This window comes from Archocentrus centrarchus, chromosome 3 (assembly GCF_007364275.1).
Source record: "Archocentrus centrarchus isolate MPI-CPG fArcCen1 chromosome 3, fArcCen1, whole genome shotgun sequence".
In the NCBI taxonomy this organism is placed as follows: domain Eukaryota; kingdom Metazoa; phylum Chordata; class Actinopteri; order Cichliformes; family Cichlidae; genus Archocentrus; species Archocentrus centrarchus.
In genome coordinates this window covers 11,951,681-11,974,917 of record NC_044348.1, presented here as the reverse complement: position 1 = coordinate 11,974,917, position 23,237 = coordinate 11,951,681, and the positions used below count along the sequence as shown (strand labels likewise).

The following is a 23,237-nucleotide window of genomic DNA, read 5'->3' as shown; positions in this document are numbered from 1 at the left end:
TACTATATATATATATATATATATAGGTAATATATACTATATATATATTATATTATATATATAATACATAATATATATATATACCTATATTATATATTACACATATATATATATACACATATGATAATATGATAGATACACTATATATTATATATATATATATATACACATATATATATATACAACATTATATAATATATATTATATATATATATATATATATATATATATATATATATATATATATATATATATATATATATATATACACATATATATATACACATTATATTATATACACATATATATATATATATATATATATTATATATATATATATATACATATATATATATATTATACACATATATACTATATACACATATATATATATATATATGAGATATACACATATATAATATTGATACACACATTATATATAATAATTATACACATATATATATATTTATATATATATATATATATATGTGTGTGTATATATATATATATATATATATATATATATATATATATATATATATATATATATATATATATATATATTGCTGTTTATGCATTACAGTCATTTTTGTGCAGTCTCCCATTTTCAGAGGCTCACAAGTAACTAGGCAATTGACTGACAAGTAGTTTCATGGCCAGGTGAGGCCTGTTCTCTTGTCATTTTATGACAAATGAAGCAGACATAATATCTGAAGTTGATTCAAAGGGTTGAATGTGTATTTTATAGCTTTATTACAATTTTAAATGTCAGACGTCATGTGAAAGAGGTTCAGAAACCTAAAAAAACCTGTCAGAGATGTGGCAAAATCTTTAGGAGAGGCCAAATCAACTTTCTGGTACATTATTAAAAAGAATGAATGCACTGACCAGCTCAGCAACACCAGAAAGCCGGGAACACCACAGAAGACAACTGAAGTGCACGAGATTTCCATGGTTTAAAAAAATTCACAATATCTACCAAAGTTAAGAAAACTCTTGAGGAAACAGGAGCATCATTATCAAAGAGGCACCTTCATGAACGAAAATACAGAGGGTTTAACGACAAGGTTACACTCAATAAGAAGTTCTGATTAGAGTTTCCCAGAAAACATCTAAAAGAGCCTGCACAGTTCTTTGGACAGATAAAAACAGGATGAACCAGAATGATGGGAAGAGAAAAGTATGGAGAAGGAGAGCAGCAGCTCACGATCTGAAGCATACCACATCATCTGTCAAACATGCTGGAGATGGGGTTATGGTATGGGCACGTATGGCTGCCAGTTGAACCGGGTCACGAGTGTTTATTGATGATGTAACTGCTAATAGAAATAGCAGGATGAATTGTGAAGTGTGCAGGGCCGTACTCTCTGCTCAGATTCAGACAAATGCTGCAAAACTGATCAGACAGTGCTTCACAGTGCAAGAAGACAATGAAGCAAAGCAAACTGCAAAAGAGTTTCTCAAGCTAAATAAATGGGATATTCTTTAATGGGCACGTCAGTCACATGATCTCAACTTAACAGAACACCTTTTCAGTTAGTGAAGACAAAACTGAAGGCAGAGAGACCCACAAACAAGCAGCAACTGAAGGTGGCTGCAGCGAAGTCCTTTTAGAGCATCTCAAGGGTGGAAACACAGCATATGAAGTCCATGGAGTTCCAGACTTCAGGCAGGCACTGACTGCTGAAGATTTTCATCCAAGTATTAAAATCAATCTTTAGATTTAAAATGATGTTTCTTTGCCCAATTAATTTTAAGCCTCTGAAAATGGGGGACTATGTATAAAAATGTCTGTAATTTCTCTAAACAGTTCATGAAAAAAATGTTTTTAAACCATCTGATTTAAAGCTGAAAGTCTGCATTTCATTCACATCTTGATTGTTTGATTTAAAAGAAGCAAAACTACAAAAACAAACAAAAAAAAAAAAAAAACTTATACTTAACTGTCCATTCATTCATATATATCCAACCTGACTCTTTAAGAGGTAAAATTACTATATTCAGTTAATTATTTAAAATTATTTTTTCAAGCTAACATAACTGTTCTTTGAGTCAGTGAGTTTATATGAGTATTATACACCAAGAGCAATAAAAAATAATCATTAGATGCAGTGGCTCCAAAGTGTAGTGGTTTACACAAATGTAAGATTTGCGGTTCGATCCTGGGAGGAAACACAACGTTGGGGGTTGCATGAGGAAGAGCACCCGGCGTAAAAATCTGGCAAATCAAATATGCGGATCTACCTGCTGCAGCAAGCCGAAAGTAGCTTCCTTTATCAGATGCAGTTATATTTCACATAAATTTCACTCCGGTCAAAATTCTGATCTTTTTACATGAAACAGACTTTTAAAAATATATATCTCACTACATAAATCATTAAACTTTTAACACTGCTGCTCTGGCAAAAATAAAAAAATAAAATCCAACTCCCCCGGGAGGATGAATCAAACCACATATGCTAGAAAGCATGTACTCCTTTTCTAGCGCATATCAGAGGTTGATCTGAAGATTAATTTCTGATGGAGTTTTAGTTTCCCATTTCTTTTCATAATTTATGTCTTTTGAAGGATGTCTGACTTTTGACATGCTGCTGTAATTAAAACAAACAAAAACTATTCCAATACATAACAATACAACCAGGGTGATTTACACATCATTATTAAATCAACAATTAGCCCGTGCTGGGCTGGGCTGCTAACAGGTGACTTTGCTGAAAAGTTGCACAGAGTTTTCTACTGGTGACCAGCGTCATATCAGCCGACTCCTCCTGACAGTTCAGGTGATATATTAAAAAAAAAAAAAAAAAAGTGGCTTCAGAGACTTGTCACTTTTGTAGCTTTGGGGTGTGAAGGTATGATTAAACTCGCAGCAAGTCATCTGGATGCAGGCGGCGGTCTTTCACACGCGTCGAGGGACACTGTGGTACGGACGTGCCTCGACTCCTCTCTGCAGCATTGTGGAGAGCAGCTCCAGCGTGGTGGAACCCGAGCAGATGGCGAACGTATGCAGCGCTCATGCATGCCATCATCACCTTCATTAGTTGAAGGTGACATATGACATCATCTGGCCCATGTGCATTATGGGGGCCAGAAAGAGTTGTTTGCTGCTTTTTCTTCTTTTTTATTGCAGAATGGTTCAAGGTTGTCGATGGGAGGTATTGTGAGTAATCACAAGGCACGGGCGCAACACACACAGACACACACACACACACACACGCACACACTACTCCATCTCAAGCCTCCCCCATTCTCACCTCCTCCCAGCATTAAGGTAAATAAGGGCTTCCAGCAGAGAGCCAATGAGCACGGGCCACTGAGCAGAGATGCATGTTTGTGTTGCCTTCCTCCCAGGACCCTGCTCGTTTATCTTGGCTGTCAGGTAAAGGGCAGACTCAGAGAAGGTGAAACTTTTTTTTCTTTTTTTAATAAGGCTGGGCTTGGTTTCCATAGAAACTGCAGGACAACATTACAGGGACAATGATAAGAGAGCAAAGTCTGGTCTCAGGGCATCCCGCAGCGAGCCACATTGTTGCTGGAGACATTTGTGTTTACGTCAGAGAAATGAAAGAGCTATTTAGATTAATTTTCAGGTAGCCTCCAGACTCAGACCTTTTACTGCGGGAGGTGAGATTAATGAGAGCATATTCACACCCAGCTTTCAGCTTAGGTCAGGAGCTAAGAGGGAGGTTTCCGCTTATAAAGAGGTGCTGAGTCGTCTGCGGGTACAAACTCCCTGATAAAGGCAGCAAGGACCTCCAAATACTGCCTTGCTCTTATTTTATTTATTTATTTATTTTTCTGTGATAAGGAAATGATACCGCTGTATTTACCTTTTGAAGAATGCATGAAAGATAGGAGGCTAAATTACTGTCTGTGACTTTAAAAAAAAAAAGAAAGAAAAAGAATAGCCAAAAAAAAAACAAAAGTCCCCATTCTAAAAATGTCAATATTCTGAATGAGAGCGGCCTATGCATTCAGAATATTCTCCCAGCTAAAAGAGCATAAAGAAGAAACAAATTGCACAGGTAATGAATACTTAATGACTACTACATTTTTCACTTTGTGGCAGTAAATGGGATGCATGTTTAGTTAACAAATGAGAGGAAAATCAAAGGAACAGAAGGTAGCACATGCACTGTCAAAAGCCTGCAGCCCGGAGATAAACCAAGACAATGATACAGAGATATGAGAGTCTTTGTTTCCAGCCACAATCCTGCGAGAGAGAAAATTAAGTCTCTTCTGGAGCAGAAACTCAACATGGACGCTGTCCACATGTAGCCATGAAGTAAATATGAAATGAGTCGCCCGTGATAAGGCGAGCAAACATGTCTAATTCTTGTGCAGACATGCTCAGAGCCACTGCTGAAAGTGCTGAATTCACCATTAGGGTTTTGTTAGGCATTCAATCCAACAATACGACTGTCTCAGTGACAGATTGAAAAGAAACACACAGCTCTCTACACACAAAACAAGTACAGAAATATCAGGAGGTTTATTGTAGATGTCCACTGCTGAAATTGCTCTATTAAATTGTTTACTGGTCTGATTTTCACAACTATTCCTGCTATGAGCTGTGATAACAGCTTTTGTTATCAAAACAATATTGCTGTGTCCTTGCGATTAAATCATAAGGCAGGACTTTTCTGTCAGCCTCTCTGGCTCTTTATAATATTCTTTTATGACTAAACAAATAGATCAGACACGAGGCTTTTCTCACTGTGGGCGCAACACCACTGCTCCTGCCTTATGAGCGTTAACTTCTCACACACACACACACACAACAACTCTTTGCTTCCCGTTTTTCAGCAGCCTCTGATTTATACCTGAGCCAAAGCGGATGAGTGCTCCACAGGGACCGAGCACGACGGTAGGTGGAGGCAGGTGGATATCACACGAGGGTGAGGGTGTGTGCTCTGACAGCTCATCGGTGGACAATGAGGCCTTGGCTGTTAATGTCCTGCTACCTGGCACACTGCAGGGTCGCAATCTGCTCCAGATGCTGGAGGCAGGCATCCAACTTGTGGTGGTGGTGGTGGTGGTAGTGGTGGGGGTGAAATCAGTGCACGAGAAGCAAAAGGGAGTGGGCTCACTGAAAAATGAATGGGACACACAAACACACACACACGTATAACGTGCGCCACCTGCCACCAGGCAACTATAAATTTACAGTTTCTTTGGCACAGTGGTCTCACTGGCAGTTACTGTAGCAACATCAGGGATAATATCTGAGCACAAATAAATGAAATCTCTTTTCCAGAAAGCTAGATTGCTCTGAACAGATAAATTTTCAATCATGCATAATTCGAGAACAGGGAGGCTAAAGCAGACAGAAAGACACACACATGCACGCACATACTCGAACACGGATGCAAGAGGGACTTATGAACTCAATTTAGGCAGCCAGACAGAGTTCTTGATTCTGTCACTTGGGATAATCGTCAGGATGTGGCACTCTGACCGAGCCCCCGCGTCTAAGCCCAGGCAGGATATAAGGTCATGTTGGAGTGGAACTCTAGCCATGCAGCACCCAGACCTCAAGTGCTCCAGTGGTTTTGTGGTTATCTGCAGCAGCCAGCTGTCGCAATACAGAAGAGCTTTTCAAGAACGTCCCCTCTCCTCTTCCTCTGCCTCTCATCTTTCTCCCCTCTCCCTCTCTCCTAATCAACACTGTCCAATCAGCCCACCCATCTCTGTCCTTCTCTCGTGTCTAACTTTGGGGTGTGTAAGTTGTGAGTTCATGTTTGTTGCTAAATTTGAGCCTAGGACAAGACACCACGATACAGCTACACAAACTATCGGTAGCCACGAGGTACTGGTGATTCAGGCTGGGTTTTTTTATTATCATTATTCAAGGTTTTGAGGGAAGCAGTTCTCTTACTTGCATGAGAGTGACTAAGAGGACAGCTATGCATAATATATTTGACAGTGCATGTTTAAAAGGTTATTCCTTTCCGTTCAAAATTAGGTCAGTCCATCGCTGCAAACGAACAGAGGAGGAGGCGGTGAGACTTGATGTTCTTCAGTGTGTCTGTTTATCATTTAAATTTTGTTTTCTGTCTGTCACTGTCAGGGACAACATGGATAAAAACCGCCGCTCTACGGCATACATCATCAAAACTGAGGAGCAGTGGAGTGATCAGCAACCTGGCATGTTTTTTTTGTTGGGTTTTTTTGGTGTGGGTCTGTAACTCAAAGTGCAGAGCTCCACCTACTGGTCACAGAGAGCCACAACAACAACCCAAAAGCAGGCCTGAAGCCTGTGCATTTGGATTTACAACTGTAGTCACAGCTGAATGTGACACGACTGCTTCGCCGGCAGGTTTATTAATGGATGAAGAGCGGGCGTTGTGTGTGCACCGAACAAAGAACCAGCTGTGGTATCATGTTTATTTGAGGCTGCACAGCTGGAGAGCTCTTTAATACATGCACATGTAGAATGAGTTTGGCATAAGGTAATTATTCTCAAATCTTGTGTTTTGTTGAAATGCTCAGCACAGACCTGCTTTATGCAAAACACATAACAATTGCAAGTATTTACTCTTGTGACTATCAAAACACAATATGGAAAAATGGGCAGCGGTTGGGCTGTTTTTTTTTTGTTGGGGGGTGAATTGGCTTGCACATCTGATCAAAGTGATAGACTGGGATAAAGCAGCAATAGAAAAACATTTCATGTTTTCTATGTAATACAGGCTATACAGCAAAAGATTGTGTAATTATACCACAGAGAGTTTAACTGGTTCTAAACTTGTGGGAAAAAAACTCTTAATAAAAGATATTTTATTTAAATTATCTGAGACTTTGGAAAGTAGTCTGTCAGAGATGTCCAAAAGTGGATTCTCTAGATGCATCTAGATAGGATCAGAGGATAATGTCTTTTAAAAAAAGTCAAGTTGGTACCCAAAGCATTCTGGTTTCCCTTTGTAGACTTATAGTCCAAGTTCTGTTGACCAATCACATTTGAGCGGGCTTTGAGTGCGTGCAGTCCACATGGAAAGCAAACCGGCTATTGTCTTCTAAAAATGTACATTTATTAGCCTTTTTTAATTTTATTTCTGTGCATTTGTAAACAACAAACGGAACAGGAAGTCTTAGCACAGATATCTGCAGGCTACACAGGAAGCCCCTGAAAAGCTGGCACCAAAGGCTAAGTCAGCAGACCAGCCAGCAGATTTCCAGAAAGGCTGCTTGTTAGATGTTAGAGATTAACAGAAACATCAAAGGGTTCCATCAGATTTGTCTCAAATTGTTGATTCCTATGTGAATTCCCACTACTTTGATACTGATATAAAAGGGAAAAAAAAGAACATCCACATGCAGTCTGGGATTAAGGGTCACAAACAGTCCTTGCTGAAGAAGCTGGAAAGGGATCCCATATTTTAATATTCAGCATATGCCGTCCCCCTGTGGGAATGCCGTGTGAATTTTGCACTGAGACTCAGACAATCCTCAGATGAGGAACTACGTTCCCTGAGCAGGCTGGGATCACCTAAGCTCTTGATGCTTCTTCAGTGGATTCCTATTAGCAGAGCTTAAATGCTGTCATTTCAGTTAAGCCAGGGCAAATCACCTGAGCTTCACATCCAGTCGGGGAATGCATGTGAAAGTGAGCCAATGGTAAAATATAGGCAAATGATAACGGAGGAAAACTGAATAAAACAGAAATGAACGGAGCACCAAGTACCTTCATATACAGAGTCAATCAGTTCCTCTGCTACCAGAGCACACACTGAAGAGGCCTGCTCTACAACGCCAGGGCTCTTATTACCATGTGATTAACCTCTTCAGGATTAACCGGGCAGCAAAGACACGGGAAAGGTCAAAGGTCAGCACTCAGACAGCCACTCCAGCATAAAAGGTGCCCTATTAAATGGAAGGCCACGCTCAAATCAGCCCGCCTGTCTTCAAGCATCTTTTTGTTACACACTGTGGCATTCATCCCGCTGTACTCATCACTACATGTTAAACTCCAACAGCATGCAAGGTCAGTTGCCTTATTACCGTAAAAATACAAAAAAACTGTTGTACTCAATTAAAAAAAAGCCACTCTGAAAATATAAACATGCAGCCAAACACCTGGTGTGTGTTGGCAGCAGCGAGAAAGACTGCAGGTGGGGAGGAATTAAAGCGAGTCTACGCCGGAGGAGGTAATCATGAATAAAATATCACACTCTGGTACTTGTTGAGGCTGAAGCTTTTTAGCACTGCTATAACAGCTGGATGTTTTCATCTGCTGGTAGGAATTGTAAGAATGGGAATGCAGAGACTACGAAGCAATGGGAGCACCTCAGCTACGATGCCAATCTACGGGCTGATGAGTACTGAGCAGTCATTACTACATTACTGCAGGACTAAACACACTCATCTTTGAAATGAAGTTTAACTTTGATCTAAACGATATAAACACTTTATTTTACATGGCTGCAAAAACTACTGTTAATGAAATCCTTAAAGTGAGTTAAAGAACACCATAATATAATTTTTAAAAATGGGCATAATAAAAAAAATTATCTGGTCCTTACCAGGTCTTAACATTAGGTAAATAAAACCTGAGATGAACAATGATGTGTAATATGTCACATTACACGGTGTGGAAAACTAAGTACCCCCCCTGACTCAGTTGCTTATAGAACCACCTTTAGCAGCAAATATTTGAAATCTTCTGTATGACTTTATCAGTCTCTCACAGTGCTGTGGAGGAATTTTGTCGCACTCTTCTTAAGGTCCTCCCACAGCATTTCAGTCATGTTGAGGTCTGGAATTTGCCATGACTTTTGCTGGATCATTGCAACAATGTGACTCTTTTCTTTTTCAGCCAGATTTGCTGCTGCGCTTGGGATAATTTTCCTTTTGTAAGGACCCAGTTCCGGCCAAGCTTTAGCTGCCAGACGGATGGCCTCACATTTGAATATTTCGGTTTTCAGAAGAGTTCATGGGCGACTCAATGACTGCAAGGCACTCAAATCATCACACTTCCACAACTGTGCTTCACAATTGGCATTGAGGTGTATGTGCTGATATGCTGTGTTTAATTTATACCAAATGTAGTGCTGTGCATTATAGCCAAACATCTCCACTTTGGCCTCGTCTGTCCAGAGGACACTGTTCCAGAAATCTTGTGGTTCATTGAGATGCAACTTTGCCATGCCGACATGAAAGAGCTTTCTCCTGGCAACCCTTCCAAACAAGCCATACTTGTTCAGTCTTTTTCTAATTGTGCTGTCATGAACGTTAACATTTAATATGCTGACTGAGGCCTGTAGAGTCTGAGATGGAGTTCTTGGGTTTTTTGCACTTTCTCTGAGAATTGTACGACCTTGTGGTGAATTTGCCGGGACATCCACTCCTGGGAAGATTGTTTCATTATGTTAACACACACCTGAATTCTCCACACCAATTTTCCACATACCCCTTCTGAATTTTGGTTTCATTTTTGCTCCAAAAAAAAAATGACACAGTGTAATATGTCATGTTTTCTAGTTCATGTGAGGATGTATGTACCTAACTTTAAGACTAGCTAAGGAGCAGATTATTTTTTTATTATGTCTTGATACCTAAAACCTTGGAATTTAAAGAGCATGTACAGCAGCTCCACCCAACTGCTGTTCAAACCTTCTGTTTGTATATATATATATATATATATATATATATATATATATATATATATATATATATATATCATATGAATGACCTGCAAATTTCACATGTATGTTTTACTGTTCACACACCCTTAACCTAACCATTCTGTGTGCTAAGTAATTCTGAGTAAAGAGGAAAAAAGTAAAGTGGTCAGTGCTCATATACGACACACAAATGGTGCCAGAAGCTGAAGGGTAATTATACAGAATTCAGTCAGGCTGTTTAAATAGGCAGCTTGTTAGCTTAAAAAGTGAAAACTGTCAAAGTTGCATTTACAGCTCATTTCATCTGCCCCCACCCCCCACCCCACACCCCACCCCCGAGGACGACAATAAACTAGAGCACTTTTTAGAAAAGCTTCCAAACTTGCATCATTGCCTCAGCACAAGAAAATACAGTAAAAATCTGCTCAAATAAGGTGCAAATTTCTTCAAATGAAAAGTCAAATTTTCTGCTTTAAACTCTGACTATAATAAATCTACATCTCCCAATGCATTCAATGCCAGTTAACAGACAGATTTTGTGAAAACATGTTTTGGTATTGCAGATCAAAAGAAGCAAATTATGAGAATGACTGCTCTGCAGGTTTTGTAAATTGAACGATTTTTTTTTTCCCCTGGGTTTTTTTTTAGTTATTTTTTCTCATTCTTGTTTTAGAACATCTGCAGCTAACACACTGCCTCCCTTCCACGCAGAGACTCGATGTGGGATTATTACAGGTGAACTTAGCTGTCACAAAAAAAAAAAAACTGTTTATCATCTATAACACTGATAAATTTCTTCTGCAATTTCTTTTCCTCCCAGCGTGAGGGTGCAACTGAGGGACAAACCAGGAGACAGAGAAAGAATGTGCGAACTAATTCTCCCTTGAAGTGGGGCCACGTCATCGACATGAGATGAAAGCGGCTTGTGTTTTTTCCTTTATGAGCTTATCTGATTGTTCTTTATCTCTTTGTTTACCAGGGACCGTGATGAGGACGTGCATTAAATCTCTCTTAAATCTCAGGCTCCTGTGTCATGTTTTTTCTGCTCAGCCTTTTTATTAAAAATGACAAAGCTTTGGTGCGACTCAGTCCTCCTTTAAGACCATAAAACAATCTGTGCCAGCACACACAAAGAGCTGTTATAAAAGGCATCAGAGCACAATCTAATGTACAGTTTCAGACACACAACACACACACACACACACACACACACACACACACACACACACACACACACAGTAACTGCACTAATCGTTTAAGGTCTCTGAGGCCTCGATAAGCTTCTGTAAATCAGCCACCAGCCAGCAGTGAGTTTTATTCCCCCCTCTCTCGGTGGATGTTGGGTTATGACCCGTAGGCAGGAGGTTATTTATTGCTTTTGTCTCAGCTTTGTTGACTCCCAGCCACTCATCTATGGTTCTAGGCTAATAGAAAGCAGCACAAGATTGCAGATCCCTGCAGTTTGCAGGAAGGCCACCAAAAGCTGCGGGGACTTTGCTCGATAGTCTCCTAAGAGCCTGGTCTCCCCCGATTCTTAATGTCTCTCAATTCTTCTGCTTTTGCGGTAATGGCAAAATCAAAATGAAGCAGAGCTGTGAGTGAACCTGAGGTGAAGGACTCCCTATCAATAAGAGTTAGCGTGAAAGTGGTAAAAAGAAAGGAGGATTAAACTCTTGAGAAACGCCCACAGACTATAAGCATTTCCCAGCAGCTGCTGCCAGACGTGATAGACAGGCTGCAGCCTGCTGGCCTGCCTCTTTCTCCAGCACTTAAGAAACATCTCTATTCTCAGAGATGGCTGCCTCCTTTGCAATGGAAACCTGAGGTGTTAAGGCAAAAAATAGCGAAAGATGAAAAGAGTAAATTGTCAATGCCAGAATGAAACTTAACCTTGATACTCTGTCTCCATAGTAATGCCACTTCTGATAAGCAACACCCAAATACTTTCTTAAGAATTCTGAATCTCTGTTTGCTACGAAGGCTGTGAAAGACCTTTTCCCCGCTCCTCCTTTCTTACCTTCACATGGCGCCATGAAACAATCTCAACACAGCTGTCATCCTTTACAATAGACCGTCTAACCTGAACTGGCAACTCCAACCTCACTGCGGTTTGAAATACAGGCCCACCTGTCGTTTCAGCAGCCCTGACAGCAGCAGTTGACAGTTAAGAGGAACAACCACAGGCTGAGAATATATGAAGGGGTCCTTGAGTGATGACAGCATGGGTAAGATCGAGAGCTGTGATGTAATGGAGACAAGGCCACTGACGGATACTATGAAAGAGGCCAGTTTGTCTGCTCCGGCTCACAACCATTCATATCCAAGATCTATGTCTGTGGGCACTAACAGCTAATAGATTCTACAGTGATGTCAACATGTTTGCAGGGGGCAATATATATATGAGCGGTGTGTTTGAGCAGGGTCAAATGGTGTACAAACAGCCTATTCATGTCAGGAAAGAGAGAAACCTTTGACCTGGTGTAAAATGCGATTGCACTGCACGTTTAAGTCCTATTACATTCTTCATAATAACAGATGCAATCAAACAGCTCCAGGACTCAGGCCTTAGATAGCAAAAAGCTTTCCTGATATAAATTTGACCAGTCTCCCCTTCAAGGCCATCTTCTCATGCACCTCTTGACCCCTTTCAGCATGGCTGATATTTTAAAAATCATTCCCTCGTAGTCCCGTTCCACTGTGATGGATGCAGGATCAACTCCGGTATCTCAGAACAGTGACCCTTGGATTTGATTTTCATTTTGGTGAAGTGGTTAAAGTTTCTGGGAGACAAATCTGGTTAGGAGGGCAGGCAGTGAGTTTGGCACAAGCCAAAGTTCTGGTGGTTTCTCTCTGCGTTCTTCCTCAGGCGCTTCACACTGCTGAACTCATGCATCGCCTTTGGGCTTAGAAACTGCAGATTCTTCCACTGCAGACTAAATGTTTGGTCTCTAGGTCCTAGCTGGAGGCCCAGCTCTCATCACTAGCAATGATGCTCCACATGAAAGCTGTGTCAGATTGAAAGAGATCTCAATGTCTCTGGTCTCTGTGAAAGTTTGAAGCTTATGCTGAAACCCCATCCAATTTAGCAGAAGTGCACAACAAGATGCACAAACTGTGTTACTGAATTATCCTTGTCGGCTAATTTAAAGGTTGGTCTTTCTCGCAGGCAGAATTCTCTTAACGCCAAGGGTTGCATACTGTGTTGCACGTCTGGCTTCAAGTGTAGCTGAGACATCACAGATAGCACCTGTACGTAGGTATGTTAGTCTCAGCTTTAAGGTGAGAAAAAAGAAACTTCCAGCAGACGAATGTCAAAACAGCTTTCTGGAGTCAAACTGTGCACATACATCAATCTGCAGAGTGGAGCTGAAATATCACATCAAAGAAGATGTCACTTTCTTGCAAAAACTACTCTTAGCAGGTTTTTACATCTACAAAACAAAAACAAAACTCCGTTTTTCAATTCGGGTGTATTTTTTTCCCCAGTCTGAAAGTATTTGTATCACCATTTCCAATCTGAACTTGATGAATGCTTTTGTATCAGCGAGCGTTAGCGTGTCTCCTTCTGCATGGTGTCAGAAATTAAAGATAAAATTATCAGTGAAGAATTCTGACAGCACGCCCGCTGGCTAAAGAAACTACAGATGGGAGACAAATTAAAAGAAACACCTGAATATCAGATCAAAATCTTGATGATGTCGCGCCAAATATACAGAATCTTTCACAAAATGCCTTTGATCCCTCCAAATGAATTTCAGAGGATTAAAAAAGTTTTACCTTACTGAGATGCTTGATGTTGGCGTTATCTAGTTTGTCACATACTGTTTGTATTAACTTCTTAAAAAAACAAACCACAAACCTTTTTACAATTTCTGTCCCATTCCAGCAGGACACCGCGTCGCTGGATGCACGGTCGGTCATACACAGCTGATCAGCCAGGCCACCGTAGTATGTGAGGTAGAGACGCAGACTGTTCAGAAAGTCCCTGAAAAAGCAGCAGCCACACAGAAGCACGCAGCTCATTAACATGTTCAGAAAAGTGCTGTGCATTTTAATTGTCCATTTAACCATCTATAAAAAGAGCGGCACCACCGCTCCACACATCTGACAGCTTTTCTCCCACTTACTTTCTCCTGTTACTGAGTGAGGCTCCTGACACTCTGACAGAAGCTTTAAGAGGGATGGATTCACTGCTGCTGCTGCTGCTGCTGTGCTGGATTCTGACCGACTGAGCTGGCTTCCTGCTTGGTGGGCCACACAGTTTGTAAACCTATAACCCGATGAGACAGACACAAATTAAAGTCTAAACACTGAGGGAAGAAACAAGCATTTTAAGAATTCGCTAATCTTGTTAAACTGTACCGGCGCATGACAAATTGGCCTTATTTTAGATGGGTGAGTGACACATGTTTATACTGAGGCCATTAGCGCAGCCAAGCCTGTCATGTCCAATTTCTGAATGTACTGCATGTGCAATCTGTCAAGCAGCAGCTGCTTTAGCCCGCCACTAGATGGAGCCGTGGTGTCTCAATTAGTTCAGGAACAAACATCCTGGGGCTTTCATTCCACAACAAATGCTGTCAAATTGAGTTACACATGAAAAGAAAAGGAAAAAGAGCTGCTCTAAATATGTCCTGGGTCTTTCATAATTCTGAAGGACTCATAATTTCAGACCATCCACACACAGCTCCACCTCTGGGGAGCTGTTTCTTTCTCCTAGCTAACCTATTTTCATGTGTGACAATTTATCCAAATTCATTTATCCTCGGTCTCGAGTAAAACAAAAACAACAGCCTCTCTAGGACTGTCTCAAATTCCTTATTAATCTGTCTCTTCTCCAATTATCAGATCTGCAGCTGACACCAGTTTTGCCTCCTACAGAACCCTAGTATAGGTAGGACTATCTTAAACAATATTAAAATCATTCATCATGATCTAAACCTGTGCTGAGAGTCGGGGTCCATTTTTCTGAGCATGCCTGACAGCATCATGAACAAGCCTGTGAATTCCCAGAAGCACTTGCTCCAAATCCTGAGGTCCATGCATCCTTGCTGACAGGCCCTCCAGCGAGCGTACAAATTCCCTCCAGTGGATGTCAATCTCTGCCAGGCTTGCCAAACACCCCCGCATCACGTTGAGGCAGTAGCCCATGCAGGGGCTGGATTGGGTTAAGCCCTATGGAGCAAAAATTACTGCGGGATCAGTGCTGCTGGTAAAAAGTTTCATTAATTCAGATCAATACACTCGCCTCAGAGATGTCCATCCGTACCTGGCAATGAGGGCAGTAGTGCATCTTAAGTAGGGCCCGTCTGCACTCACGGCTTAGTTGCAAGTGGTCCGTGGTATTGATGATTTCAATTCCCAGGTGCAGCGCCTGAAGAAGAAGCTTCCCAGAGACCCCAGAGCGCCCAATCTGATCAGCCAGGTGGCCGGGCACCCCACCGAATGGTCTGACTTCACGGCTTATTGACCTCACACACTCGGTGTAACCCGACGATGTGTCACTGTGGCTCGGGCTGATGAAGTGACTGTAGACCAATGGGAAGAGAGCATCAAAGAATCGCTGCACTAACCCATCTACACTCAACTCAGATCCCAGCAGGAAGAGGCTAATGTCAGTGAAGAGTTCCCGTACTGGGCCCGTAGCCTGATCAGCCATGCTGTGGTACAAGTCCTGGAAGAGGGTATTGGTGTAATTCTCCGCCTGCCACAACAGGGCCTCAAAGGCATCTGTGAGACAGACAGCAGGAGAGAGAGAGAGACGGAGAGAGAAAAAACAAAGAAAGAAAAGATTTCATATTTCAGCACTTCATTTTTAAAGTCAGGTTTTCCTGGCCAATGAGAGTACACTATTCAGAGAAAAATGCTCCTACAGAGCTTCTAATAAAAGGCTAAACCTGCTGAACAGAACTACATACACAGTACAACACACTTATAGAACTTCTACTCCCATTAATACTGAATCAAGAGAAACAGAAAAGAACAAGAGTCTGTAGGGCTCCCAGCAGGGGCTGCAGCTCCCCACATCTTTCCAGAGATACAGAGGCGAGTACGTGCAGGGAAGCTATTTTTTTTTCTCTAATCAAAAGTTGAGCGGACAAAGAAAAATGGCAAAGAAAGAGACTCCAACACACTGGCGTGGAGACTGCTGTGATACATAATATGAATAGAGCTTCAGTATATATGCAGTGTTTAATCACTGAGATCATCCAATTAAAATCCTTAGAGGAAAAAGAAATGATGTCTATTTAATTTGAACACAGCACATATGTATACTCCAAGGCCATTTAAAATAATGTGTACCATGTTTCATTAATTACTCTGTTTTTCTTTCAAAATAAACCTGTTATTGTTCTGAAATGAAAACACAGTCACGCATTACTGTAGGATTTCCTTAACATGATATGAGAGCGCCTCTATGTTTTCCCCTAGAAGAAGGAATAATCCTAGCACAATAGAAAATGGTTCACAAGGGCAGTAAAGCTGGCCTTTATCCCTTTGTCTCTTTCTTGTCTCAGCTTATACCTGAGCCACGGCCAGTCTCACATCATGTGCTTGTCATGAGTTGTGAGGCAAAAGTAAGGGCGAATGCCTGGAGCTACCTAGGGGGGCCGAGAGTGGGTAACCAATGTGATGAGGGCTCAGACTGTCCAATGCTGCATAATGCGCACCGATGCGGAAAGATTGACCGGAGAGCCCCCCCCAAGCGAGGGTGACTGCGAGGGGGGAACAGAGCAGGGCCTGGCATGCCTACAGGCACACCATCTCAAGAGGCAGCATTAAACAGTGAGTCACCAGGAAAAGAATGTGATCACAGGTCTTCTGTGATCTTGAGACTCAAAGATGTGTGTTTACGTGTGAATGAAAAAAGAAAGCTGCACCTCCTACACAGCGAGCGCTCTGGTCAGAGAGCAACATGAAAAACAGGGAGAGCGTGCTTTAAAAAAAAACAAAAAAAAAAACGACAGACAGAAGCAGAAGCTGTGGGGGTGTAAAGGTGTGTGTGTGTGCGTGTGTGTGAGCGTGCATGTGTATGAAACACATAGTAGACAGGCATGCAGACAGGCAAAGATACAGAAAGAAATACGTGCTCACAGAGTACAGTTTGAGATTATTACAGCCTCAGGTGTACGAAGCAGAGCAGGCAGAGTTATGAAGGGTCCCACAGGGATTACAGTGCATACTTCAGGGAGGGGGGGTTACCACGTTAGATTATGGAGTTAATGAATCCCACCTGTCAAACCACGTAATGAATTTCTGTGCAGTAAACAAATTTGTCTCTGTTTTATCTCTCTCATTGCTTTCTCCTTCTTCTGTTCCCCAGGACAGACTCTCTCATCATAGGTACATGAAAGCAAACTCAAAAGGCTTGAATAATAAGCTGCTCAGGAATTCTGCTGTGTAAACTAGTCCACTGCACCAACACAAAAGTTGTTAATGTTAATTTTTCATCAAAGATAGGGAGTGGGAAGCAGAGCCTCTCACATGAAGACCTTGTCCAGCAGCCAGACTTCTGGGTAAGCCTGAGGACAGAAATAATAAGGAGAAAAAAATGGGGAAAAAAATGGAAGGAAAGAAAGTAATGTAGAAGAGATATGCAGAGGATGAAAAGAAGGTACATATTTTACTTTTTTGAGAAAAATATTTGAGCCCAACACTCCATTTAAAACTGCTGAAACCAATGTTTTCATTAGCAAAGGAGTGCCAAAGTATTCACTCATCTGCCTTCACACACACATATGAACTTGAGTGACATCCCATTCTTAATCCATAGGGTTTAATATGATGCCGGCCCAGCCTTTGCAGCTAAAACAGCTTTAACTCTTCTGGGAAGGTTTTCCACAAGGTTTAGAATGTGTTTATAAGAATTTTTGACCGTTCTACCAGAAGCGCATTTGTGAGGTCAGACACTGATGTTGGACGAGAAGGTCTGGCTCACAGTCTCAGCTTTAATTCATCCCAAAAGTGTTCTATCGCGTTGAGGTCAGGACTCCGTGCAGGCCAGTCAAGTTCTTCCACACCAAACTCACTCATCCATGTCTTTTTGGACCTGCTTTGCGCACTGGTGCGCGGCCATGTTGGAACAGCAAGGGGCCATTCCCAAACTGTTCCCACAAAGTTGGGAGCATGAAATTGTCATGTAATTGTTGAAGCAGTCTGCATGCCTAGGTGCTTGATTTTATACACCTGTGGCCATGGAAATGATTGGAATACCTAAATTCAATGATTTGGATGGATGAGTGAATACTTTTGGTAATATAATGTATCACATAGTGATAAATCATGGTTCAACTGCCATAGTTCATGTCAGCTTTTAGAACAATACAATAAAGATTGACAATAGACAAAAAAAAAATTACAGGACTGGAGTTTATGTCAGTCAGGCTCTACCAAAAATATCTGGTTAGGTTAATGGAAAGGTCAGGGTTAAAGATAACCCCCTCCACATAAGCAATTCAAAATGTGATACAGTATTCTCTAGTGGACCTGTGAATCCTGATGACAAAAATGAACAAGAACACACTAACAGCCATCTGTAAGGAGGGGTGTGCTATCCATCCCTTAGCTGATAACTTTCAAACTGCACATCCTCTACATTTTTGTTCTTTAATATTTCTAATTCCCTGTACTCATACAAAAGCATTTTAATAAAAACCTTCAGAGGGTGTATTTCTGTCAAAGCCCAGGATGTTCCAATGCGCCTGTGTGTGCCCTGACTGTCAATGACCCTGCTGACTAGGGCAGACATGTTTGCATTTCTGGTGATGGGAGGAGGAGATGCTGAAGCAGCATGATTGAAATCACTGTGGAGTGACTTTTACTGAATGCCTGCTCTTCTTAAGTTAACTGGATACATGTAAATACTGTCTTATTACCATGCAAGACAAAAAAACTTTATATTCAACCAGCTAAGGAATATATAAATATGGGGAAAATCAGAAGACATAAAAGGGATCTGGCTGCTGAATAGGTCGGCTCACAGTTAGACTCTATCCATATATAAAATTCAAATGTAGAACTGGGGAATGAGAGTTTGAGTTCAATTCCACCAAATGAAGAAGAACAAAACTCTAAAAGCATGTAGCATGTTAACTAATGTCAGTTAAAAAGTATAATTTTCAAAGCATCTTGCGCATCATTTGGAGTCACTAGAAGCCATTACAGCATGCCACCCATCAAACTGCACAGATGTCTCCCTCGCCTGCTTGCATGGTAAATAAACTGATATATGAACATTTCATGTTTGAAAGCTCAAGAGTCCGTGGCTATCATCCAGATAGATTGGCTATTATATCACAAAGGCCCCTCAGTCGAATCCCTTCGTAGCTGAGCTTGTCCGTGTCTAAAAGGCTTTTAAATTTGATCCCATTTTCCTCTTTCCTTCCATAATTGCTGCACTTCTCATTTTCTTTAATGTAGGATGATCTGGTTAACTGTGGCAGGGGCGGCTAACGGAGTGATGAGTTACACTTGAGGTCAGAGCCTCTGGCATTTCACACTAAACCAAACAATCATTTTCCTTTGACTCCCTTATGTTATGTCTCTTTCCCTACATCTCTCTGCATCTGATTGTGCCAGGGAGTAACAGTGATATGTTAATGTTAAGTAAGCAGATTCATATCTGAAATAATTAAATCATCATTACTGTTACAGTGATATACAATAAAACTAAATGGTCAACAAGTTGAAGATGTAAACTGAAAAATAAGAGGCTGATTGGTTCCTTCTCCACCAGAGGGAGACATTTTTTTATTCAAACACGCATGTGTGGCATCTGCACAGTCTGCTAAAACTGACATGTGTTGCATGCTCCCTCCAACTACTGCCCACCATCCCCAAAACAACCAGTCAACCACAAATTACTGATCCAGATTCCCAGATATATGAAATATAAAGAAAACCTTTCCAGCAGCAGATTTGCACGCATACTCTCACATCACCTGTGAGTAATCCACCACAGAAGATTTTACTCATTCACTGAGCTGCTGCAGTCACCCCGATTTGTTCTGGGTGTCAAATAAACACCCACATGTACCGAAATGTAAGTAACCGCAGTGCAGCCAAACAAATTCAGTGTTATTGAATATGAAGGTCAGGAAAGGTTTTGAGGCTCAGACCAAAAAAAAAAAAAAGCCTCTCATAATCATTTAAATACTGAAACACGGCTTTCAAACCATTCACAACAAAGTCAACAAGCCTCTACTTCCTTCTAAGCATATATGCATTCATAGACCCATCATTGAGGAAAAGGATCAGTCAGCAGGATGAGAAATAAGACGAGCCTTTGTAGTTGAAGACTCTTTTTAATACAGACAAAAGACCAAAAAGCTCCAGCTCTCTTTCACACACGCTGAGAATAAGCGGAGGCATGTTGATTCAGTAAATGCGCAACACTTGAGCTGCATCCCTGAACGTGCGCTGTAATGCCCGAATGCATCAACATCAGCGACTTCGTTTGAAGCTCGCCACGTTTTCAGGTTTCAAAAGCTCAAATGCCACCAGCTGACCTCAGCTGAGCTGCAGAGCTATGCAAAGATGGCTTTTATTAATGTGATTCATCCTCTGTGTATGGCTCTGTGACCACAACAGAGGAGCCCCGGTGACATCTGATAGGCTGCAGAAAAGGCCACTCTCCATCTAGAGAGATGAGTCAGTGGCGCTGTGCATTCGGCTCATCCCAGAGCAAAAAGACACACAATGAAAGTCAATGACTTTTAGGGTGGCACAGTCAGTACAGTCAACAGAAAACTATGTCTTCACTGTGGCATATTAGAGGATGAAAAAGAGCGCCCGAACCCTTTGATGTTCCAGGATGGAGTTTGATAATGGCAATGAAATACCACAATACCACAACACAAAAACAAAACAATAAAGACATACAGTGCAGGACAATAACTTGTGTGTGCTATGTGTATTTTTGGCCTATAGCTGACCCAATTTACTGTTTATTTATTACTCATTTCCCATAAGAAATGATTTCTCTTTAATTGCATCTGTAAACACATGCAGGCATGCTGATCCGCTGTGACTCAACCAGCAGACTCAAAATTGCTTTATGGTTGCAATTAAGGGGGCACATTTTATATAAACAGGGGGGAGAAAATAAGAAGAAATGGCAGGTCCATAAAAGAGAGCGTGCATGTGCTTCTACCTGATTATGTTCCTTTTGTTTTTTTTTAATTTTGCCCAAAAAAAACAAAAAAACAAAAACAAAAACAAAAAAATTCAAGAAATCACTTTCACTTACTGCCTTTATGTAAATCACCATTCCCAGTAATGTGTGCAATGTGTGCAAACACACCTTTTAATAAATTAGGTCTATTTTAATATCAGGCTGTAAACTGAAAGCTGGTTCAGTCTGACAAAAAAAAAAAAGAATTGACTTTTAAGTTGCTGGATATAGAAGGTAAAAAATAAACTTGCCTGTAATCTGTGCACGATGCAGCACCACATACACTTTTACCAACTTAAAGCACTTACTCACCAAAATCCACTCATTGCAGGACTGTTGGGGTTTTGATAAGAGTTTAAAATAATCTTATTTTTGCTTTTCTGGCATGACAAATGTCCACACCAGCATGTCAGTTTGAAGGAGCGCCATTATCACACAGCACAGAGCTTTTCCAGGTCTGTGCTGAGGAAGTAACTGACAACCAGACCCATATTACATATAGTGGAATGCAAGCAAGCTGGCAGCTCAGAAGAACACATGAACTCAGAGAAGTGTGGCAGGGAGAAAAAAAAAAAAAAAGATAAGATAAGATAAACAAATCAGACTTTGCATCAAGACACAGAAGCAAACACGCCTGGAGCACTGCCCCGATTTAGAAGGAGATTGAGCTGAAGCACAAAAGTGTTATTCAGTGTATGTATGTGGGCACCTGCCTGCTCCAATTTACAAACCACCGAGCAAAGCTGGGCCTTTCGTGTGTGTGTGTGTGTGTGTGTGTGTGTGTGTGTGTGTGTGTGTGTGTGTGTGTGTGTGTGTGTGTGTGTGTGTGTGTGTGTGTGTGTGTGTGTGGGTGCATGCGCTTGTATGTGTTAGGGTGTGTGCAAGCATGTTTGCATGGTGGGGGGAACTGGGAGTCCATATCTGGCTGAGCCATTACAAAGTATCTCATATCAAGGGTAAGTTTTGACTTTCTGGATTGCAAATCTGACTCTTTTTCAACTTGGCAACTGCAGCACCAGAAACACCAACAGTGCGACCACCTTGACCCGCAGACGGCAGAGAAAAAAGGGCTCCAGAGGAAAGAAAAGCTCTGAGATGTTTTCTTACTCCTTCTGTCTTTCATTTCAGTAAAAGGGGGCATTGTTTAAAACTGAAAACAGTCGCCTGCTCAGAGGTGTTAGAGGTTTGCTCTGGCTCGGGGTTTTCTCGAACAAGGACAGAGAGGAGAGAAATTATTTGGAAAGGAAAGGAAAGGAAAGGAAAGGAAAGGAAAGGAAAGGAAAGGAAAGGAAAGGAAAGGAAAGGAAAGGAAAGGAAAGGAAAGGAACATCATGACAGGATAAATGAAGACAGATTAATCTGTTTTGCTAGGATGGAGTCAGGCTCAGCCTGCTATCAGCCCTTATCTCTGTTTACTTCCTCCTCCACATCAATATATATATGCTCCTCGCCTCATAACAGCTGACAAACACATATTTAGCCAAAGCAAATTCAGCCGTCCTGCCATAAATCTAACAACGCCCACCTACAACAAAAGACCCTTCCCTCTATCTAGCCGTCTCTGTATGAGGCTTGCTCCTCTCCATCTCCCTCTCTTATTTCCCCTCTCGGCTCTCTCTCTCTCGTTTCTCCAGCAGGCTTAAGAGTCAATATTTGAGGATCTGTTGCAGCACTTGAACACTTCAAAGAGAACAGAGCTCTGCTGTGAACATGGCCTTTAATATGCTGTTCAGGAAAAGAAGCAGAGAGGGTTAATAAAAAAGGGCCACAAGTGCCTCTTTTGGGGAAGGGTGTGTGTACCTGTATTACTCATGCTGTGAGGACATTTCTGTTTACGTGCCTTTATTTTGACAGAAATATTTAAAGCCTCTAAGTTTAGGTCTAGGGTTATGTTTGGGCAGGGGAGGTAACATCTGCAGTTGGCATTAAAACCCACTGACATGAATGCAAGTCGGTGTAACGTGGTAGAAAAACGGCCGCGTGTTTGCGTGTGTGAGGTGTGAGTGGGTCAAATATCTATTCATACGCGTGGCTCGTGCAGAAACAGACATCGGGTTGAAGCGCACATTGACTTGTGGAGATTTTCACAGTGACTCACACACACAGAAATGCAGTCCGAAAGAGGACGAGAGCGAGCTGCCACTGTTTTAAGAGCCAAAGTGAAAATAATAATATCATAATAAAGCTTTCATTAACTTTCAAAGGTGGCTCTGTGTGAGGCTGATCAGGGTTTCCCGTGGATGGCCTCAGGGAGCTGTTAGATGCCAGCGACGAAGCCAACGAGGCTGTCATGAGTCTGAAAAGAAGGTCTAATGCATACAGGCTGCCAGTGATTACTCTATTCAACTGGGTAATTACATTAGATTTATATAAAGATGATATGGAACATTAGGCTGTAAGGTCTGAAAAGCTCTGTAATTTGACCCTGCTGACTGGCTCAC

At 41.3% G+C, this 23,237-nt stretch overlaps 1 protein-coding gene across 1 annotated transcript in view; it reads right to left on the bottom strand.

Moving 5' to 3' along the window:
- Positions 1 to 23,237, bottom strand: part of gpc5a (glypican 5a) — a 153,686-nt gene that overhangs the window by 100,384 nt on the left and 30,065 nt on the right. Inside the window, exons 3-6 of the mRNA XM_030724915.1 lie at positions 14,893 to 15,353; positions 14,565 to 14,798; positions 13,751 to 13,893; positions 13,483 to 13,608 (exon numbers count right to left, since the gene is read on the bottom strand). Coding sequence (XP_030580775.1) covers positions 13,483 to 13,608; positions 13,751 to 13,893; positions 14,565 to 14,798; positions 14,893 to 15,353 — 964 coding nt within the window. The remainder of the gene's footprint in view (positions 1 to 13,482; positions 13,609 to 13,750; positions 13,894 to 14,564; positions 14,799 to 14,892; positions 15,354 to 23,237) is intronic.